The following is a 20,142-nucleotide window of genomic DNA, read 5'->3' on the forward strand; positions in this document are numbered from 1 at the left end:
GGATACCAAGGGGTATAACTATATTCACCCTCGAATGCCGAGTGATATAAATATATTGGCCCTAACACCCTCGGACTCCAAGTGGGTATAAATATTTTGGCCCTGACACCTCGCTTGCCAAGATGGTATAAACATATTAACCCTGTCGACTTGCATCTGTGAAGTTTGACTTCGTGATTGAAGCTTGGTCAATTTCTGGTTACGCTTTGTTTAATCGGTTGCTTTAGCCACCTATCTCTGCATGCTTTGGTTCAACTAAAGATTATGTTCGATTGCTTACTGGCTTTTGAGCTCACACATAAATATCTTACGTTTTTCTAACCTAGAAAATTTATCGGACACGGTACCAGAAAAAGTGTCTTCATAGGTTTTTAGCTGCATATAACGTGAGTACTTGTATTTTTGGATGTATGTAAAAAAACTTGAATGAGTTATTCGGTAAAAATAGTGAGTTTCTCTGAGAATGGAATGGTATGAAGTATGTGTCCAATTAGCCTTGCATGCTTGTAAGGTTCTACGTTGCAGGCTTGCGGTTGCGGTGCCTATCGCGTTCTCGGGTCGTTGGGGGCGTGACACTATCATTGATGGGCAACGGCCAAAAAAATCACTTTTATTATGTTGCTTACCTATGGAAAACATGATATCCAAAAATACATATTCTTGACAATACAAATTACAGAAAAAATAAAGGGAATCAATTACAACATATTTGGTAGATTTGATAAACGACCTTAATTAACATTCCTGCAATTCATACGAATCTCTCCATCTGTGCCTGTCAGAGGACTTATGTTCCCCATCTTTATCATGGAAACACCAAAATGTGCCCAGAAAGCTTGTGCATTGTTGCTATAATATCTCACTAGACCATCACTAGCTCTTCCATCACCCTTGAAGAGCTCTTGGTCCGAATGGAGGAGTCCCTTTTCTTCCAACAAGTCATTGTAGTAGACAGTGTCGAAAGATGTGGTGATCTGATCCAGTGGCGCGGTGTTGTTATCTCCTCCTGATAAGGGACATTGTGCACGCAATGAGCCCGCGAATCCCGGATCAATGTTGGCCTCATTGTATATCCTGCTCCTAAATGTTGTGCATCGGGCAAGACCAATTGTGTGAGCGCCGGATAGAACGACTAGGTCCTCTTTGCTCAGGCCGTGCGACTGGAAGTTTGAAAGGAGACCAGAGAAGTTGAAGAATGGGGCAGGAAGGTCGTTGTTTGCGGCGTCTATGCTTGCTGTCCTCGAATCCCTCCTCCCTAGTAAGACTTCATATGAGTTGCCTCCCAACTGCAGTACAAATGATATTGTTTATAGGTATTTATGTTGACTATCAATCTAAAGTTACAATCACCAATGTGCCCTTTATTTAGTCTTGTTGTTATGGGGGATGTTGCTTCGTTAATTGACTATGTTACCTCATAATTCCATAGCAAATTTCACAATCCAAATCAAATGTAGTGACTTTTTTAACATGGAAAAGAATGTGTACTAAGGGGCTATTTGGATACGCAGATTTTAGAATTCAGGTTTTTGTTTGAAAACAGTCTAAAAGAGGGGTTCATGATAAAGCTGTTGTATGCTGTCCTGACCAAGGTTTTAAATTTCGGTTTTGGGGGTACTTTTGGTCCTCACTGGAACTGAAATTTTGGCATAAATTCGGAAATTTCAGCCAAAATTTGGTAGAAGCGCTAGAAATGTCGGGTTTTTTGAGCCGAAATTACCAAAGTTTCTATAATTTCCACTGAAATTCTATAAAGAAATAAGAACTTAATATTTTATCAAAAATTTCTCCGAAATTGCCGAAATTTAGACCGAAATTTGATAATTTTCGACAATTTCAGTTTCGGAATGTTTCGGTTTCGGTCCTGGACCGAAATTCATCTGAAATTTTGCATTTCGGCCTAAATTTAAAGCCATGGCCCTAACAGCGTTTCTTCGATTTGAAGTAAGAAATCCGGGTTTTAGAAATCTCTCCCTCATCGTGAGATTTTAAAAACCTGGAAACATGGGACAATCTCTTCTCCTGCTCTCTTGCTGTCAGGAAGAAGGACGAGAAATCATAAAATGATGGCCGGTCTTTTTCTTCTCTCAACTCCCATCTACAATTTTGAGGAAATCCAAGATTCTAAAATCTGCATATCCAAACAGCCCTAAGTAAGAAGAGCAAACCACTCACCGCGGCAACAGAGTCACGGGCTGCGACAGCCAAGATATCTGCACATGAGACCACATTGCCGTAGCAAGCCTCGTTAACAGCTGCTTTGATTTCATCGACCACATCGAAACCCCTAGCGGAGTTGAGATTAGGATGGGCCGTCTTCTCACCTGTGAAGTTTGGGGTATCATCTAAGAGGTTCGATCCATCACAGCCCTGCAAACAGACGAGAGAAGTAAGCCATGGCATGCCCAAAAGCTTACATAATGAGTAGAGTACGCAATTAATGTTCTTTTTGGGAGACCCAACAATACACAAATGTAGTTTGCATATCATCTACGCATAACTTCAATTTAGGCCGTTTTCATTTTAGATTTCGACGGCCGACCGAGTCAAAAACCGATTAATTCTGAGTCCAATAATTGGTTATGGACTCACTATTTTTTGTCAAAAACTAAAACGAACAGGGCCTTAGGGCTTAGCCCACAGTGATTACAGTTGAAGACTAAGGCCCTTCTTGTTTGCAATTTAGAAAACCATTGGGAGTCCAAAACTGATTAATGCTCTCAAAATTAAATATAAATTTGAAGCAATTAATCAGTTTTGGATTCTTAATTGATTCTGAAACTACGAAACAAACACGGCGTAAATCAAGGTAGATTTATCACAGGTACATTTAACGGTAAAATCACCTCAGATTCACTGATTCCTACAATGTTAATGTCCCTTGAATTTGAAAATGACTAGAAAGGCCTCACAAATAAAATTAAGGAACGAGGTATCAAAGTAGTGTAAGTGTAATTTAGTCATTTTGTTTAAAACAAGGCACTATAGGGAATGAAGATTAATTTCTTATCTTCATCCATTGCTAATCTTACATTAACAAAGCAGTCATGGTAGTGTAGACGGAGCAACGAAGCTCCCATGCGAGGCTCGCGGTATATTGCCTGCTCGACGACCATCTTAATGGTGGATAGTGCCTGTGGGCACACCATGTCATAGAAATCAGGGTGAAGCTCTGCATTGGTCTGGTGCATGATAGCGGAAACCACACAGAAATAAATGATCAGGGAGCGAAGAGCGGCCATGGTGATAAGAAACAATTAAGTTTTATAATGAAGTTACTTCTAATTTGCTGTTTATATAGTCAGGTAATCACATTACTTGATGCCTTGCTTCTAATATTTTAATTCATATCATCTCTGCATTTGATGGTACAGCGTATTGACATGGTCTGATAACTTTTGATTTGGTGCCAAGTCCAAATAACATTTTGTTATAAGCATATAATCATTGACCTATTCAAACCATAAAGTGAAATGGATGGTTAATGTTCTAAATCATCTTTAGCCACCAACATGATCTTGGCCCATATCGATGAATCAATGGCCTAGGATCATTCGATCTGTCTTCTCAACGGATATGAACACCTAAATAAAGTAGCAGTAGTCCTCTTTAATTTCTAGTTTTATTATTTGTTGACGGCTTGACCCACATTGTTAATCAACTTGCTTAATACCATTTCAGTCTGTTTCCCAACTCTTGATTACGCAAAAGAGAACTTATGGTTTTCCAATAAATTATTAGACCGGCGATTGCTTCTAGTCAGGCCTAGATTTGATGAGTTCAAATTCAATTATTTTATCACTTAAGAATCGCCCAGATTTAATTCTAACCCACTCCTTGCCTATTCTCTCAAAGGTTGCGTACAAAGGACCCTGTATAGAAAATGGTAATATTGACATGCTCTTATTTTGTAGGTTTAGTAGATGATTCCTCGAACTGCTTAAACTGCTTAATATCTTTGTTTAATCGGTTTTGTAGTTGCTTCTTCAAACTATTTGAATAACCGGTAGTGGGGTGGTGAAAGAACTGGTGAGAAAATACAGAGGATTTGCCTCGACGCCTATATCACTTTCCTTAGTCCCCGTTTGGATTGAAGCAACTTTCCAACAAGTTTTAAGAGAAAAAATATGGGCGATGATATTTTCACTCCCCCTGCATTACGCATCCTCCCCCGTTATAATGTGATTTGACGTCAAAAAGCGTTAAAGTTGACCCCTGTTCGCGGCAAATCAAGTTATAAGGGGGCGAATGCGTAATGCAGGGGGAGTGAATGATAGGAGTCATAGATTACATGCGGTAATTTATCGAATCTTTGACCCAACACGGCTCCTATTGCAAAGTCGGAAGCATCACACATAATTTCACATAATTCGGTGCAATTGGGTGTTTGAATAATAGGAGCCGTAGTTAACTCATTTTTCAAACACTCAAAATGATCGAAGCATTCTTTGGAAAACTCAAATTTTTATCTTTTCCTAACAAGTTGGTTAGAGGCCTAGCAATTTTAGAAAAATCTTTTATAAAACGCCGGTAAAAGCCCGCATGGCCCAAAAATGATCGAATATCCTTCACACTTTTGGGCGATGGAAGATGGACAATGAGATCCACCTTGGCTTTATCAACCTTAATTCCCTCGAACACCTCTTCTACGATTGGGCTCACAAATATTCCATGGAATAATTTTTCATGGTTGCCGAGAACTAGATTCAGATGCAATGCAATTTTAACTAATGTTCTAAATAGATGGTGTCATTTTCATTCCATCTAAAGCTTCATAGACATTTACCATTTTCACTTATACGTATCTAGATAGATGGGTCCCACTTAAGATTTAGCAATATCTAAATTAGCTTTTGATATTAATGAGATTCCTCGCAACATTTTTAATAGTTTTCTATTTTCAGTAGGAGATGAAAATTTGATTCGAATATTGGCTACTCTTAAAATAACAAGTTATTATTTAATTAGGAAGTAGATTTGGGTAGGATTCTTATTATGTAGGAAAGTTACTTATGATTATGAGATATAAATAAGTTGTAATCTTCTATTTCATCAATGAATGGAGAAATTATTCTAGAAATTGTGTTTTTGCACAAAGGAGGATTGATCCTTCCCTCGAAGTGGATCAAAAGACCGATTCGGGTTCGTAACAATTGGTATCAAAGTAGGTCGAAGCAAATCGAAGGAGCAATGGATCAAAGGGATGAGAATATAAGAGAGATCTTAAGGCAAGGGCGGAGCTACATGTAGCATAAGGGGGGCAGTTGCCCCTGTTGAGTTGGGCCAAATCCTTAATAGGCCCAACTCAATTGGGCCCAGACCCCTTTAAAATTTGAAGGCCTGCCCCCCTTATGTATAAGCCTGTATTAGCTTGCCCCCCTTATGAATAAATCCTGGCTCTGCCACTGTCTTAAGGCATCTTAGCTTCTTTGAAGGCCAAGTTCAACGAGATAGCATTATCGTTTGGAGTGAAGTCAGAAGAACCTCCATGTCTGATGGAAGAGTTGAGCTAGAGCACTGTCGAGTGAGCTTGCACAATGAAAAAGGAAAGACAAAACAGAAAAATGAGAGAAAAGAAAACGCGAGAACGGAAGAAGTGAGAAGAAAAGACGAAGAAGCCACAAAAGAAAGGTTGTCGCCGAAGAGTCTACCGTTCCTCTCAACCTATCCAACGCCGTTGAAAATATTCTCACCCACAGCCATCCATGTATCAACATCTCAATCATTCCAAAAATGACACATCAAAAGTGCTTTGTTGACGGCACGATGCAATCGATTTGAAGATGGAGCTGCCTCAACCCTTGATGGGGACATTTGGGATGGTGACTAATTATAAGACAAAGAAATAACGAAAAGGAGGGAGAAAGAATAAAGAAAAAGAGAAGAGACAAGAAATTTGGAAAGTCATGTGCAAGGTCATCTCCTCAAATAGTCATCGATTAATCTTTAACCTTGAGGACAATGTTGATTTCAAGGCGCGTGGAATGATACGTACCTAGATAGATGGGTCCCACTTAGGATTTAGCAATATCCAAATTAGCTTTTGATGTTAATTTCTAGAATAATTTCTCCATTCATTGATGAAATAGAAGATTACAACTTATTTATATCACAGAATCATAAGTAACTTTCCTACTTAATAAGAATCCTACCCAAATCTACTTCCTAATTAAATAATAACTTGCTATTCTAAGAGTAGCTAATAAGAGTTGCCAATATTCCAATCAAATCTACATCTCTTACTGAATATAGATAACTACTAAAAATACTGCCACGAATCACAATAATATGAAAAGCTAATTAGATATTGTTAAATCCTAAGTGGGAACCATCTATCTAGGTACGTATCATTCACATATTCTAGGGCCCGTAGATAGTGTAATTTTTCTTCTTTTCGGACCTAGACAACACAGTTTTCATTGCATCTGGGCTTTAGATGGTGCAACTTCTCTGTTTCTAGCTTGAAATGCTTGGAACTTTAATGGGCCTCTAGACTTTTGGATGCAATGAGATGTTTACCTACGGTTACACCTAAATAGTAAATAATGCGGTTTAAGTGTGTTCAGGCCTAAATGACGACAATTTCTATTGCATTAGCCCTCCTAAATACTGTAATTTTCACACTGCCTAGACTTATTCTTAATGCAATTTGGAAAACACTTTGAAAACGGGATTCCGTTTAGGAATAAAAACGGGACTGAAATGACCACTGATGTAACCCTTTTTAATGTGTATTTATTGCTTTTATGGGGATTTGAGCTCCCTCCATTTGTCTTTTAGTGGACGTGGCTCAAATGGTTGACGCCCGTTGTTTTTTTTTTTTCCAAAATGGAACCCCATCCTTTGTCCCAAACTAGTTGGGGTTGGCTAATGAATCCTTTAGAAATTTTTCATGAAGAAAGTGAAAGGATCTACCTGGCTCAGATTGACTAAGTCTAATCCAAGGAATTATTTCTACTACCACCAGCCCTCCTAGATGAGGTAGTTTCATTGGACCTAGACCTAGATGATGTAGTTTCATTGGACCTAGACCTAGATGTAATGAAAATTTAATTTTGAGACCATAGCTTCTAGCCTGATTTTTTGTGTAATACATTTCCATAACATAGGTAAAAGTAGGGGCACCCCATATCAGCCCCCAATGAGCCCCCCAATGCAAGAATAGTTTTTTCATACCTCCATTTTCTCAAATTCAGTTTCGCATTCATCACCACAAAGGTCATCGAAAATATCTCCGACCCACCAAAGCACGAAAGCCAGGATCATTCATAAGATAAGATGGACTCTTATGTAAAGAGTGCAAGAGCCTTGAGAAACCCACTAATGTTCCGGCCCATGGTGGGCCCCATCCCATCAAAACATGCAAAAGGATGGCCCCACCCAACAACAATAGAAACATTAGGTGACAAAATCATACCTATCACATAATCATCAAAGTCAGGACATTTCCATGGAACAATATATAAATCAAATGTATTTAGTCAAAGGCAAGAATCTACTAGTAAGAAAAGAGAGAAATAATAAACCTAATATAGCGATTCACCAGGGTATAGGGTATAGATGACGAAGTGGGCCTTCTCAGGCTAGGAGTGGCAGACTCGAATGAGGCAGAAATAAGAGTGATTCATTAAGGTATAAGGATGACGCAAACTAACATTCCGCCTTAGAAATGTTTGATTTTCTTCACCCTCGACGGGGCTTTGTTTTGTGTTGTTTCTTTTTTCCTTTTTTTTCTCTGCTCTCTTGCATTGATCAACTCGTTCGCCAGGGCTCCACCCACCCACTCTTCCCTCCTTTCCTCTCATTAATTGAATTCTTTGCCATTCAAAAAATAAATAAAAACCTAACAGACAGATCAAAGAGAGGGGGGAGAGTCCATTTAATGAGATATTAGATAAGACACGCAAGGTTTTATTTCCTCATGTTAGAGGGATTTCTGTTAAATCCTGCATGCAAAGAAACCTGATACTTTTGCATGGAGAATACAACTTTCTCATTTATCTCCAGAACATCAAATGGTCCCAATGAGCAAAGGAGATGATGTTGAGCCTTACTGCCAGAGGCAAATGAACTCAAGTGTGTACTGTTGAGATCCCTTACCTATCAAAAGAAGAAAGAAGAAAAAGAAACAAAGAACAAAGGAGAGCCCCAGAATGTACAGCACAAACATAAGACATCAAACATAGCTTCCACTCATGATACCATATTATGTTGTACAGCGAAAGTATTTTGTTCCAGTAGAAGCTCTGGACCTGCATTCTATTTCTAGTTGAAAAAGGGCAATATGTGTATGATATAGCAGTAAGAACAGTGTGAGCAATGGTATTTTGGCAATAGCATAGCAATTATAATACACACTATACGTATAAAGGGCTATCATCAGTCGTCCTTTCCATTCTTTCTATCGGCAATCTCCGCCTTCAAGAAACGGGAAAACCAGAGGGCGGAAGATTTTGGGTGCCTTGAAAGTCCATTCTTGTAGTCCACATATACCAACCCAAAACGCTTGGTGTATCCTTGACACCACTCGAAGTTGTCCAAAAAAGACCATGCAAAGTACCCCCTAACATCGGCTCCATCCCTGTCCAACATCAATGCATACTAAAAAATTTACTCTTCTTTTCTTTCTTCAATTATTTATGGAAAATTCTAATGAGAAGACATGTAATCCAATGTAGTCCTACATTGGTAGATTCGAAAACTCATAAACAGAGTGTGTATTAATGTACGTATGTATATATACAAAAAAATGAGCACATATACAGTAATGTAATAACGTTGCAAATGGGGCAAGGGGAATAACAGTAGGTAATGGGAGCAGGGTAGGGTGTTAATATGGGCAAGGGTTATAGGAATGGTCAAGGAAAAGTGTGTGCGGAAAAGTAGATGGAAAAGTTTAAGGAATGTATGGTGCGAAAAGAAAAAATGAAAACAATCAAAAGGAGGAAAAATAGGATAGGAAAGGAGAAATGGGAACCTTAGCTGGGACTAGCGTGTTGGGCCTCATGCCTTGGTCGTCTAGTTGCTGGTAGTGGCCAAGAAGGGAGAGACAGAGAGCTAGAGTGAGAAGGGGCTGCTCACAGCCAATACAGAGAGATAAGAGAGAGGAGAGAAAGAAGGGGGAGAAGAAAGTGGGAGTTCATAGCCCATGAGCTAGGGAGATGAAGGGGTGAAGAAGGGGGAAAGGGAAGCAAAGGGGCTGCTGCACAGCCATGGGAGTATTATTCGAACCGTGGTCATGATCAAAAAAATGAAATTTAGTATGTGATGCAAGCATTGGATCATAACACAGTTTAAATATTATTTCATACATCTAGAAGATACATTTATGTGGCTTTGATCTTGTGAGTATTTTATTTACTTATATTTATATTACAATAGATTTCAGTACTATATGTATACGTATATGGTCCAGCATACCTACAGATGTATATGCATACATTGTTACAAATGCATATGTATATGGACACAATAATTACCCGAATGAATACATAATCACTTACAAATGGGCGGATACGGCAAGCACTGGGAAATCTACATGCATAAATGTTATGAGATGAGAAAAGGGTCATAGCGCACCTCATTGCTTGAGACACTGAAGCAAGGTATCCCTTAAAATAACCAACTCTCTGTTTATCATCCAGCACCTCATGAAGAGGCAATGTTTCGTTGTCTTCATCATCCATGCCTGCATGTCACAAACAATGATGAATTTTGAAAATGACCCCAATGATGCTGTATGCACAGTTTTAAATTTCAGCTGAAATACTGAAATTTCGGATTTCTTCCGGTACCGAAATTTAAAAACAAAACCGACATTTAAAAATTTGGCCGAAATTATAAGATTTTCACCAAAATTTCCACCGAAACCAAAATTGCCACCGAAATTTCATTTTCGGCTGAGGCCGAAGCCGAAATTTCAATCCTTGTCTGTATGTGATAAAATAATGTTCAAAACTTGTTGGACTTGGACTATGGACAATTTGACTCGGTCTGGCCAGGCTCCAAGTGTGCAGTCTTAACTTCAATGTTATAAGAAATATGCTGAGATAATGATTGATTCTGCTAGTTTTCTGAAAAAATCACGAGTTTTAATTGACTTGGGTAAGTCAATAAGTACACTCAACATTGCGGTGTTAGCTATCATCTTTATCATTTCACTAGTGCATTTATAGTTCCTTAGTTTTGAACATCTCTTGCCAAAGGCATACAACAAGAAATTGGAGAAAAAAAAGGTTCTTGTCTGTGGCTAATATCACTAGAAGCATCCTAGATTTCATAAATTGAAAGTGTCATTTTCCGGTATTAGGGTCACTTGACATGATGAAAATATTGCATAGTTCTTATATAATCTCTGATGCCCCTTAACACAATAATATTTGTCATTTTGTAGACATTTTTTCAACTTCTAAAGCAAATGTTGACAAATAGTGCCAAGTGACCTGGAACATATGACATGCTGAAGCATCTATGCAGTCATATGATAATATCAAACGCATTTTACATAAAACTTACAAACAGTAGTAGTGATAGCATATGATCCAGGGAAAAATTACCTCTAGATCAATAAGAAAGGAGCATGCAATTTTATATGAAAATCACAGTAAAAGATATTATCTTTCGAAAAAAAAAAAAAGACAACGTAAGGTATTCTCTGAAAGTAGGTTGACAAGCATTACACTTGCATACCTGAAACATTTTTTTTTTTTTTTTGAAAAATAGAATTTCAAGTAAATATATTTTGGTTTATTCAGGATTGATTGATGCCTTCTTCATTTCAATTGACGTATAAATGAAGGTATTTTTACCATTTTCAGTAACATATATTGGGGGATTGTGGTATCTTTCGGCTATGTAATTGAGAACTTTCCGAATACCCCATGGAACTACGTAAAGCCATTCTGATGCAGCCTGCCAAAGAAAAGTAAAAAGAATAAATATGATATTTGGCAATGAAAGCACTTATTTTTTAATGGTGAGGATTTGAGACTGAAAGCATTTTGGTCATTCTAGCAATGTTAAAAAAATGTGGAATTATTTCAGAAATTTGTTTATGGATTTCTGAGTTCTATTGGGTCTATTCAGAGAGAAACTTGCCTATTGGGAAAAATGCAACCAAGTTTATGGTTGGCTCAGACAAGCTTTCTAGAATAGGGGTCTAGGCTGGTGAGTTCCAGGTTGATCAATGAGTTTCTGAACATGATTCTTGACATAAAGGGCATTTAAGCCACCAATAAATTAAGGTCAAACAGCTGAAATGATCTACAAATAAATATATGTGATGGAGACCTCCTGAATATTTTTTCTTAGAAACCACCCCAAAGATGGTTTTAATTCCCTCAACTCTATAAATGATAACATGAGTAGATTTTGGTGAGTCCTGCCCTTTGATTAGTTTAATACACCAATGAAGAGAGGAATTTCCATTATTTCAAATCAGAGACAAGGAAGTGAATCGGATGGGGAGGAAAAATCAGAGACAAGGGGACTGGTTTTGCCCATCTTGTGCTTATTACAATTTCAAATGGAGGCCAAGTTGTCGATGGTGCCCTCAGAGGAAGAAGATTTCATCACCCTCAGTCTATTGTCCGGTGGCTATGGGTAAGGATGGAAATAGACAACATGTTCAGGGATGGAGGCAGGGGGATTGGTCCTGCTCGTCTTGTAACTATTCTAACTTTAAACGACTGAGTAAATGCCGTTGCTGCCACCTGGGTCGTAAACAATTGCCTTCACATCCCACCTCCACCACCTTAGGGGCTGGAAGCCTGATAGATCTGGATTCTGATCCTTGGCCAGATTCGAGGGTACTTTCGTCTTCTATGGCAGGAAATGGATCCCCATCACTCTTTATATCTGGTAAAGAGGTAGAAACAAGATTGGAGTCCTTAAAGGCTTGTTTGGTGGGAAGAAGAAATGAGTCGTTTGGATCCCTTCACGATCTATGGGAGTGGGCCAAAAAGTCCTGGAACTCTCCCTCTCTTGCTTACCAGTGTTTACTTTCCAATGAAGAGATCCTTTTTATCTTTGATTCTGAAGAGATGGCTTCTAGGATATTGGATCTGGGAATCGAAAACTGGGGAGAACTCCTATCCTCCCTCTCCCATTGGTCCCCGGATTATATCCAAGGATCTGAGACATTATGGGTTAATTTTTACGATATCCCAATACATGTGTGGGCCTCCTCGACGGTTGAAGCCTTGGGCAATCTTTTGGGCGGGTGTTGGAAATAAAAATGGAGGACCTCCATAATCAATGTATGTGTTTCGTATCATCTAAAATCCATACTCCTCATTTGAAATTTCCCCCCTTTGTGAAACTCTGGATCTCCAATCACCGTTACATGGTCGGAGTTTCCACCCAGGGATCCAGAGACACTCGTTTGAATCTTGGGGATGGTCAGAAAGCTTCTTCGTTGATTGTCCCACTGGAAAACAGGGAGTCGGTGCGCTCCTTGGAGATCCAGGCCAGGCGGCCAGCTGGCATTCTGAAACCACCTCATCAAGTTCAAATTTCAAATTTCAAATCTGCAAGGGTTAGATTTGGGAATGTGCTGGGCTCGCTTCCCAAGCCTGGCCTAAAAGGACATTTGAGTCTCCTTTCAGGGTTGTGAGATCAGGAACCTGCTTCAGCTCGGAATATCTGCCAGTGGGGCAATCCAGCTATATCCAAGATGAATCAAGTTTATGAAAATAATACTTGTTTCTTAGAAAAGGGTGGGCCCTCAGATGTGGCATGCTCAGCATAAGAGTCGTCTTGACTCGTCCTTTTTGGCTGATTTTGGCGCCTTCCCTATGTGCAACTATCGAGGGGAAAAAAAAAAAGAGGAAAAAAGAAAGAAATCATATCCTGAGACTAGCAGGATTTTGCTGGCATGTGAAGTCAAAGAGTTTTTTCGTGTCTTTTGGGTTCAGGCTGTTATGGTTGTGCTTCCACTCATTGGCAATGGGGCTTGCACGTCGAGAAACGTATCGCAGTGATAACCTTTGCTCTCTAGGAAGAAATAATGATGAAATTAGAAAGCGCCACTTCGGCGCATTTAATGTGGCCTATGTTGTGTATCTATCCTGTGCTAATACGTAGTTTTGGTGAACCTTTTCTCTTCTCTTTTGGGTTTGGATTTTGGGTTTAATGGAAGATCAGAGAGTCTCGGTATCTCCTCCCCCTTGCTCCTCCTCTTCACGCCGGGGAAAAAAGAGGAAGCTGCCGGTAGACTTGCTTGAATTGGAAACTGCCTTAAAAGTTCTGAAAAGGTTGGCTTACCGGGAGGAATACGCATCCAATCATTCTCCAACACAAATGGAAATTGCTAAGGACGTCTCTAAGCACCAGTGGAAGTTTTTTAAAAAAAAAGCGAGCAATACATCTGAAGCAATCTTTAGACTGACTGGTAAATGGTCCATTAAGGAATCCCACTCCCCTTTGCATAAACACCCCTTTTTCATTAAAAAGTTGGAGGAGGAACAGACTACTAGGCGCCTTCGCTGGGAGGGAGGACCAGAAGAAAGGAATTCAGAAATTAGAGGATATGATTTCTAGGAAGAAAGCATCAGAAGAACACATTCCTATAGATGAGGAACTCTCCAGTTTGATTCTGGATGAGGAGCTATACGTATCTGAGATGGTGGGACTTATTTTGGAATTAAAGAAGTCCTCAGCCTAGCTCATCCCTCCGAGGTTTCTTAGTGAAAAAGATGCTTTAGAGACTTTTTGAGGAGGTCACAATGGAATCAGTGATAAGGACTGTTTTTGGGTGGATGTTATTCCTTATGTTTGATAATTGGAAGCCTATACCTAAATTTTGAAGTTCTATAACCTAGGATGCAGGTTTGTTTTTTATGCAATCTATCTCTGGTATTAGAGGCGATTAGGAGGCCTAAGTCTTACAGCTTTAACAAGATGAAAGAACATCGGGGGTTTTGTCTAGAACTTGGCTATGACTACTTGAAAGGACAATTTTAACTAGATGTAGCTGACTTTTGTGAAAGAACATTAGAAGCTTTGGATAGGAGAATGCTACGGAATAGTGGAAAGGAATGTTGTACTTCATCTTTTTGGCTATTGTTTAACTGGTCATGGGTATGCCCATGCAAAAACATGTTAATATATTGTATTGCAGGATGGGACTTCTGGTCCCGAATGCTTTCTAAATATTAATGAAACTTGTCAATTTAAAAAAAAAATACACCAATGAAGACAAAAGGAGAGACACATGCAATAGTGACAATTTGCCTTACTCTTTACTAATTGTTGTTGAAAGTTCAAATTAAATCCCACAGTAAACAATCCAATACTCAATTTGAATTGTATGCGAGAAGAAGAACAGGATCCGTTTCACTCCTCGTTGGGCCCCACCGCCGGATGGGTGGCACAAACTCAACTTTGATGGTAGCGCGTTTGGCAATCCGGGCGGGGGAGGATTTGGTGGTGTAGTACGTGATCATAACGGCACAATCATCATGGCATACTCTGGGCCGGCAGCATATGCGTGCTAATGAAGCAGAGGTGATGGCATTACTCTTCAGTTTACGATGGTATGTTGATCATAACCTTGGTCCGTTGATTGTGGAAGGCGACTCTGCCAACACAATCACACGGGCCGCGAACCGGAGCTGTGGATCATAGCGATTACCAACTAAGATCGACGAGATTAGGGGCCTGGGTCGCATCATCCATCTGCAACTCCCCCACATGAGGAGGTCCGCGATCTCTGTGGCGGACGGTTTGGCAAAGACTGGAGTGGATCATAGCGCCACTCTCATAAGGAGTGCTGATCTAGTGGGGATCTGTCATGAATCACATGTGATTAACTTTTTGTTGGGCGGTCTGGCCTATCTTCTACTACGGGGACAGCTTGTCCCCAACAATGTTTTGAGGATTTAATAAAATTTCGTTACCTTTTCAAAAAAAAAAAAAACTCAATTTGAATCCCATATGACAGAAATACTACATGAATCAATTCCCAGAAAAAAAAGACTGGAGTAAAGTTCCATGATTGATGATGGTTTTGAAGTTCTTTTTATGGATTGAAGAAAAATGAAATGGAATGGCAAATACCACACTAGACTGACCTTTTTCCAAGTCTAATGGTCCAATATGATGTATTATAAGTCCATCACTGCCTGAAATGCTATGGAAAGTAATAAATTTATTAAAACTGATGTGAAATGTTCAATACAGTTGACTTGTCCAAAGACTATTGTTTTATATTTTTAAGTTTTCTATATCTTTATCAATTATAAAAGGGAATTAACTAAAAGAAAAATAATCCAATTTACTATTCACTATGATCAAGCACCTTTAGATTACAAGGCTAATTTGATTTTGATAACAAGTGATTAGAGGTATCAAGTTAAAGAAGATACTTAACTTTCAAAAAAAAAAAGGTTAAAGAAGATATACTTGAAAGAGCCAAACCGGTTTGTAAAGGCCCAACTCAGAAATAACCCCCAAAAAAAAAAAAAAATAGCATTAATTTATTAAGCCTCTAGGGTGAATTCCAAGTGTGATCGTGGACTTGGCTCACGGATTGGCCAGGTCGAGTATATTGGGACACGTCTTAGATCAATGTACAGAGATTTTTAACCATGACAGAAATTATCGCATAGCTAAATGGTTGTCAGCAAACACCTTTGACATGAGGGAGTTGAAAACTGGCGTGAGGCTTAAACCCGAATTCCAAGTCGTTCATTTTTGCAATAAAATACAGCGTGAACACATGAATGGGATATGGATTGTGAATATCAAAAGGATCAGCATGAGTTTTAACAGAGCAAAGAAGATATGAGGCACTTCTATCATTTTAGTTGACGTTACTTATGGCAGAACAATCAAAGAGAGCTTTGCATCATGTGAAACAAAACCTAATTTTGCACTGCTTAACTGATCGCAGAAAATATGTTCTCTTAATGAACTCCCTTTAGCCAAACACTCAAAAAAATGAACTCCCTGTAACAATGAACAGACATAAGGTTCACCAAATATGCATCTGCATGTGTGTGTGTGTGTGTGTGTGTGTGTGTGTGTGTGTGTGTGTGTGTGTGTGAGAGAGAGAGAGAGAGAGAAGGCCTACCCTCTCGCCAATTGCCTCGCCCCCTGGCCATTCAACTGAGGATGACAAAAAACAATATCAGATTCAAACTTGATACAAAGCATACAATATGGAAAATGATGCAATATGGGAAATGATGCAATAAGGGAAATGATATTTCCACCCCTTTTCACAGCATTTCCACCCACTTTTGTTTGACATTTCCTGAAAGTGACTTTGTTTTCAGGAAAATTTTCTAGAAGGATTCATGAAAATTTTGTAAAGGATTCATTAGCCGACCCCAACTAGTTTGGGACAAAGGTTTAGTTGAGTTGAGTTGAGTTGGCTTTGTTTTCAGGAAAAAACCAACAAGAGGGAGTAGAAATACCATCACTTCTAGGAAAAGACAAACAGAAGTGGGTGGAAATGCTGGAAAGGGGGTAGAAATATCATTTCCCATACAATTATTCTAAATAATAGTAAAAGAAGTTGAATAATTCCTTGACATGAATACCTATTCTCTCTATCTCTTGTACTGTATAGAAATCATTATCTTCGGGATTCTTAGATACGTGAGCAATAAACCTTGAGGTATAGTGATTTAGACCCACAAAGTCTAGTGAATTCCGTAGTAATTCCTTATCTTCCTCCGAGAATTTTGGAAGCCGATCTCCAAGTCTCTCCCTCATAACTATAGGGTAATCTCCATAGTATATCGGATCCAGGAACCTTTATTGGAAAAGAAAGGAAGAAAAAAATGGTAAAACTTTAAAATAACCTTACTTCATGGGGAAGGAAAAATTGGAAGAACCATGCACATAATGAGTTGATGAAAAAAGAGATTCAAAATGCCCTAGAAAATTTTCAACTGGAAGTGTGAGAACTCCAGATCTGAAAAAATGACACCACCTTCAAAAGAAGAAAATCTGAGTCCGCCAAATTCTATATGAAGGTTATTGGCTATGTGTAGGGACATTTATTAAGTTTTGAACCAAGGAATGATTTGCCTTGTTGCACATAAATAGAAAGGTCTCATACAGTCCCGCTACATAGAACTAGTTCTACAAAGTGGTCATATAGATTTGGAATTTAATGAGGATTAAGATATTAAGAAGCAAGGAGATCCTACAAATCATCCTACATATATCCAAATTTGGAAGCGACATACATATTATATGTATGTACACTCACATATCAATAAAAATGAAATTCCAAAGATCATATCACCTCTCTAATGTTAAATCTTGCAATATGAAACAAAAGGTAGAAGTCATTTGATTTTATTTGGAGTGAGGTCTCAAAGGATTATGACAAATTAGTGACAATTGGCCAGGTAAAAAATAGCAAAGTTAAGGGGAAGAGAGTAACCAGCCAAGCTGAAACTCAATACGTCTCACTGCAGCAATTTTATCATGCATTTTTTCTGAAAATGCTTCTGCCCACTCACAATCAAGCACCAAGCCTATTTCCCCTCCTTGCTTGGCCTAGAACAGACCAAATAAAAACAGAATTATTGTACAGCCAGTGACACTTTTATATGATTTCACAAGTAAAACAAATTAAAAGAATAACAGCATAAAGCAAGTATTCCCACTGGTGAATAAATAAACTTCCCTAAACTATTTGATTGGGTCAAATCTCACTAAAATAATTAACTGCTCATTATGTGCTCTTCTGAAAAAGATGAAGGCAATTGACAATTGATGCAAAACAGGTTGCGGATAAGTTTAATAGCAAAACTTACCTACTCAAGTGCTGGAAATGGACATGCAAGACTCTATTTCTGTGACTGCAGGAGATTATAAAGGCTAGTGGCCCCTCATCCACATGTTTTTAGTCTAGTCTGTGTTCGTGCTTTATAGAGATTTGTTAGGTTTTATAGGCTTTGTCTTTTGTGCCCAGTTGCTTTTTTCTTTATGTTTTCCTTTAACTTGATGCATGTAATGAACTATTAGTAGTGGGCCTCATTTTCGTGGTTGTTATCATTTTAAAAAATTAAGACTGTCCGGTTGTTTTTCATTGTGTTTTGTGGCTTCTTGCACATACACATGCACCATATTGGCATCATGGTTTTAAATTTCAACCGAAACCGAAATTATAAGATTTACCCGAAATTTCAAACCTTTATTGGTATTAGTATTACAACTCAGTTGTTCTTCGGCATACCTCTGAAAAGAAGACCCATGCGTCATGTTACAGTTCCCGAAGAGAAAGGACAACAAAAAGAAATAACAGGCCTACACAAATAGGTGGAGATCATAGCCAATCGAATGGCCCAGTTGGAGAATCAAACCCCAGATGGACGAATCCAAAGAGGAAGTGGAATCTTTCTTGAATATTTTCCATGACCGGGTGTCAGAGAGAACCAGTGAATCGAAGAGAACGGAAAAACAATCATTGAGTGATCGGATTGAAGATTGACCTTCCTAATTTCAACGGGAGCCTTTCTGTAGAAGAATTCCTAGATTGGGTTTGCACAGTAGAAAGAATATTAGAATTCAAAAAGGTTCTAGAGCACAAGAACACCCAACTTGTGGCTCTTAAATTGAGGGGGGAGCGTATCCTCTTGGTAGATGTAGATGGAACAAACTAGGGTTCAAAGTGACAAGCAAAAGATTCAGAGTCGGGAGAAAATAAAAAAAGAAGATGCACAAGGATTTTCTACGCTTCAACTATCCCCAACCCTATATCAGAGGTTGCAGAACCTCAGGCTGGGTAAGGGTTCGAATGATGATTACACCGAGAAATTTAATCAATTAGTTTTCTGGAATGATCTCTTAGAAAGTGCAAAGCAGATTGTGGCGAGGTAAATTGGAAGCATGCGACAAGCCTACTAGGAAGATCTGAATCATTACACCATATGGTGATTGCAAAAGCACATTAGAGAGACTTCACGTTGGAAAAAAAATTACCTGTGGATCGCAGATGCACCGGACAAAACCGTGACATGCCAGACATTGGTAACAGAGCTCCCAACTGGTTCTAGACAGCAGAGAGCCTCCTCCACAGTCGCACTCCCAAATCATGTGACATCCACACCTGCTGCAAATCCTTAGCAGCAAATTAAACCTCGGGTTACTTCAAGTGTGGAGAGGCCGGACATACTTTTAGCAATTGCCAGAAGGATGACCAGAATGCAAGGTTTTGTTGATAGACGATAGAGAAGGTGAAAAATTGGAGGAAGATCCTGTGTAGGATACTGAGGATCTCGATGATGTCATTGTGCAAGGAGATGTGCCTAAGTTGCTAATTGTGCAGAAAGGTCATGCTAACTCCCAGGGATGAGTCAGAAGATCGGCTACGGAGGAATAATTTTTTCACACAATGATGCAGGCCAGGGGAAGAGAAAGATAAGAAAGAGGAGAAAACAGAAAAAAAGAGAAGAGAAGAAGAAAAGAAGAGGAAAAGAGGAAGAAAGGGAAAGAGGGGGAAGAAGAGGTACCTTTTAAAAAGAAAAGGGGGAAGAAGAGGTAAGAAAGGGAAAGAGGGGGAAGAAGAAGGAAGAAAGAGAATGAGGAAAGAAAGAACTGTAATCAATCTTATTCGAAAAACCATAGTTTTAAATTTCTCCGAAATACCTGAGATGTTACCATTTCCATTTTCATCCCCACTGAAATGAAATCCACATGATTTCCTTTCACGTCATTTTTTCCCTGAAATTTTGACCAAAATTCCCGAAATTCCTCAAATATGATCGAAATTCCTCAAATTCAACCGAAATAGTCGGAAGGATAAAAGAATGGAAAGATATTATTTGCATTTCATTTCATTTCATTAAACTCTTAAGATTAGAATTTCTTTCAAAGTCCTTGTTGTATTTGATTATTTGTGATCTATTATGCTGATTTGGGGATGTATTTGTTAATGTATGTTACTATTTTTGTTGAGTTAAGACTTAAAACCCATATATTGCTCCTAAATTACCAAAATGTCATCTGCGAACCTATAAGTTTGCACCAAATTTGGTATCGGAGCTCGGAGCTGTGATTCCTGGTCAGTTCCATAACCATAAACCATCTAGGCTTTCAATCAAATACCTTTTGAGACTATTTTAGTCAATCTTGCCCATTAGGGTGACTTAAGGTAGGAATTGAATAACTAGTGTTGTCCTA

The 20,142-nt window shown here is 38.8% G+C and overlaps 2 protein-coding genes across 2 annotated transcripts in view; both read right to left on the minus strand.

The window, feature by feature from the left end:
* Positions 1 to 731: 731 nt before the first annotated feature.
* LOC143858406 (peroxidase RIP1-like) lies at positions 732 to 3,242 on the minus strand. Its single transcript, XM_077369060.1, has 3 exons — positions 3,033 to 3,242; positions 2,176 to 2,370; positions 732 to 1,286 (listed from the first exon to the last, which is right to left on the minus strand). Exons 1-3 carry the CDS (start codon positions 3,240 to 3,242, stop codon positions 732 to 734), a joined length of 960 nt encoding a protein of 319 aa, XP_077225175.1.
* A 4,927-nt stretch (positions 3,243 to 8,169) lies between these two features.
* The window catches only part of BGLU42 (beta glucosidase 42), a 52,880-nt gene continuing 40,907 nt past the window's right edge, over positions 8,170 to 20,142 (minus strand). Inside the window, exons 8-13 of the mRNA XM_077369059.1 lie at positions 17,399 to 17,514; positions 16,545 to 16,759; positions 16,073 to 16,107; positions 10,809 to 10,911; positions 9,580 to 9,688; positions 8,170 to 8,581 (exon numbers count right to left, since the gene is read on the minus strand). Of these exons, the coding sequence (XP_077225174.1) occupies positions 8,380 to 8,581; positions 9,580 to 9,688; positions 10,809 to 10,911; positions 16,073 to 16,107; positions 16,545 to 16,759; positions 17,399 to 17,514 (780 nt within the window). The 3' untranslated portion in view covers positions 8,170 to 8,379. The remainder of the gene's footprint in view (positions 8,582 to 9,579; positions 9,689 to 10,808; positions 10,912 to 16,072; positions 16,108 to 16,544; positions 16,760 to 17,398; positions 17,515 to 20,142) is intronic.

The sequence above is a fragment of the Tasmannia lanceolata genome, unplaced genomic scaffold (assembly GCF_043159265.1).
Source record: "Tasmannia lanceolata isolate RefF3 unplaced genomic scaffold, GAP_Taslan_0.1 ptg000026l, whole genome shotgun sequence".
NCBI lineage: Eukaryota > Viridiplantae > Streptophyta > Magnoliopsida > Canellales > Winteraceae > Tasmannia > Tasmannia lanceolata.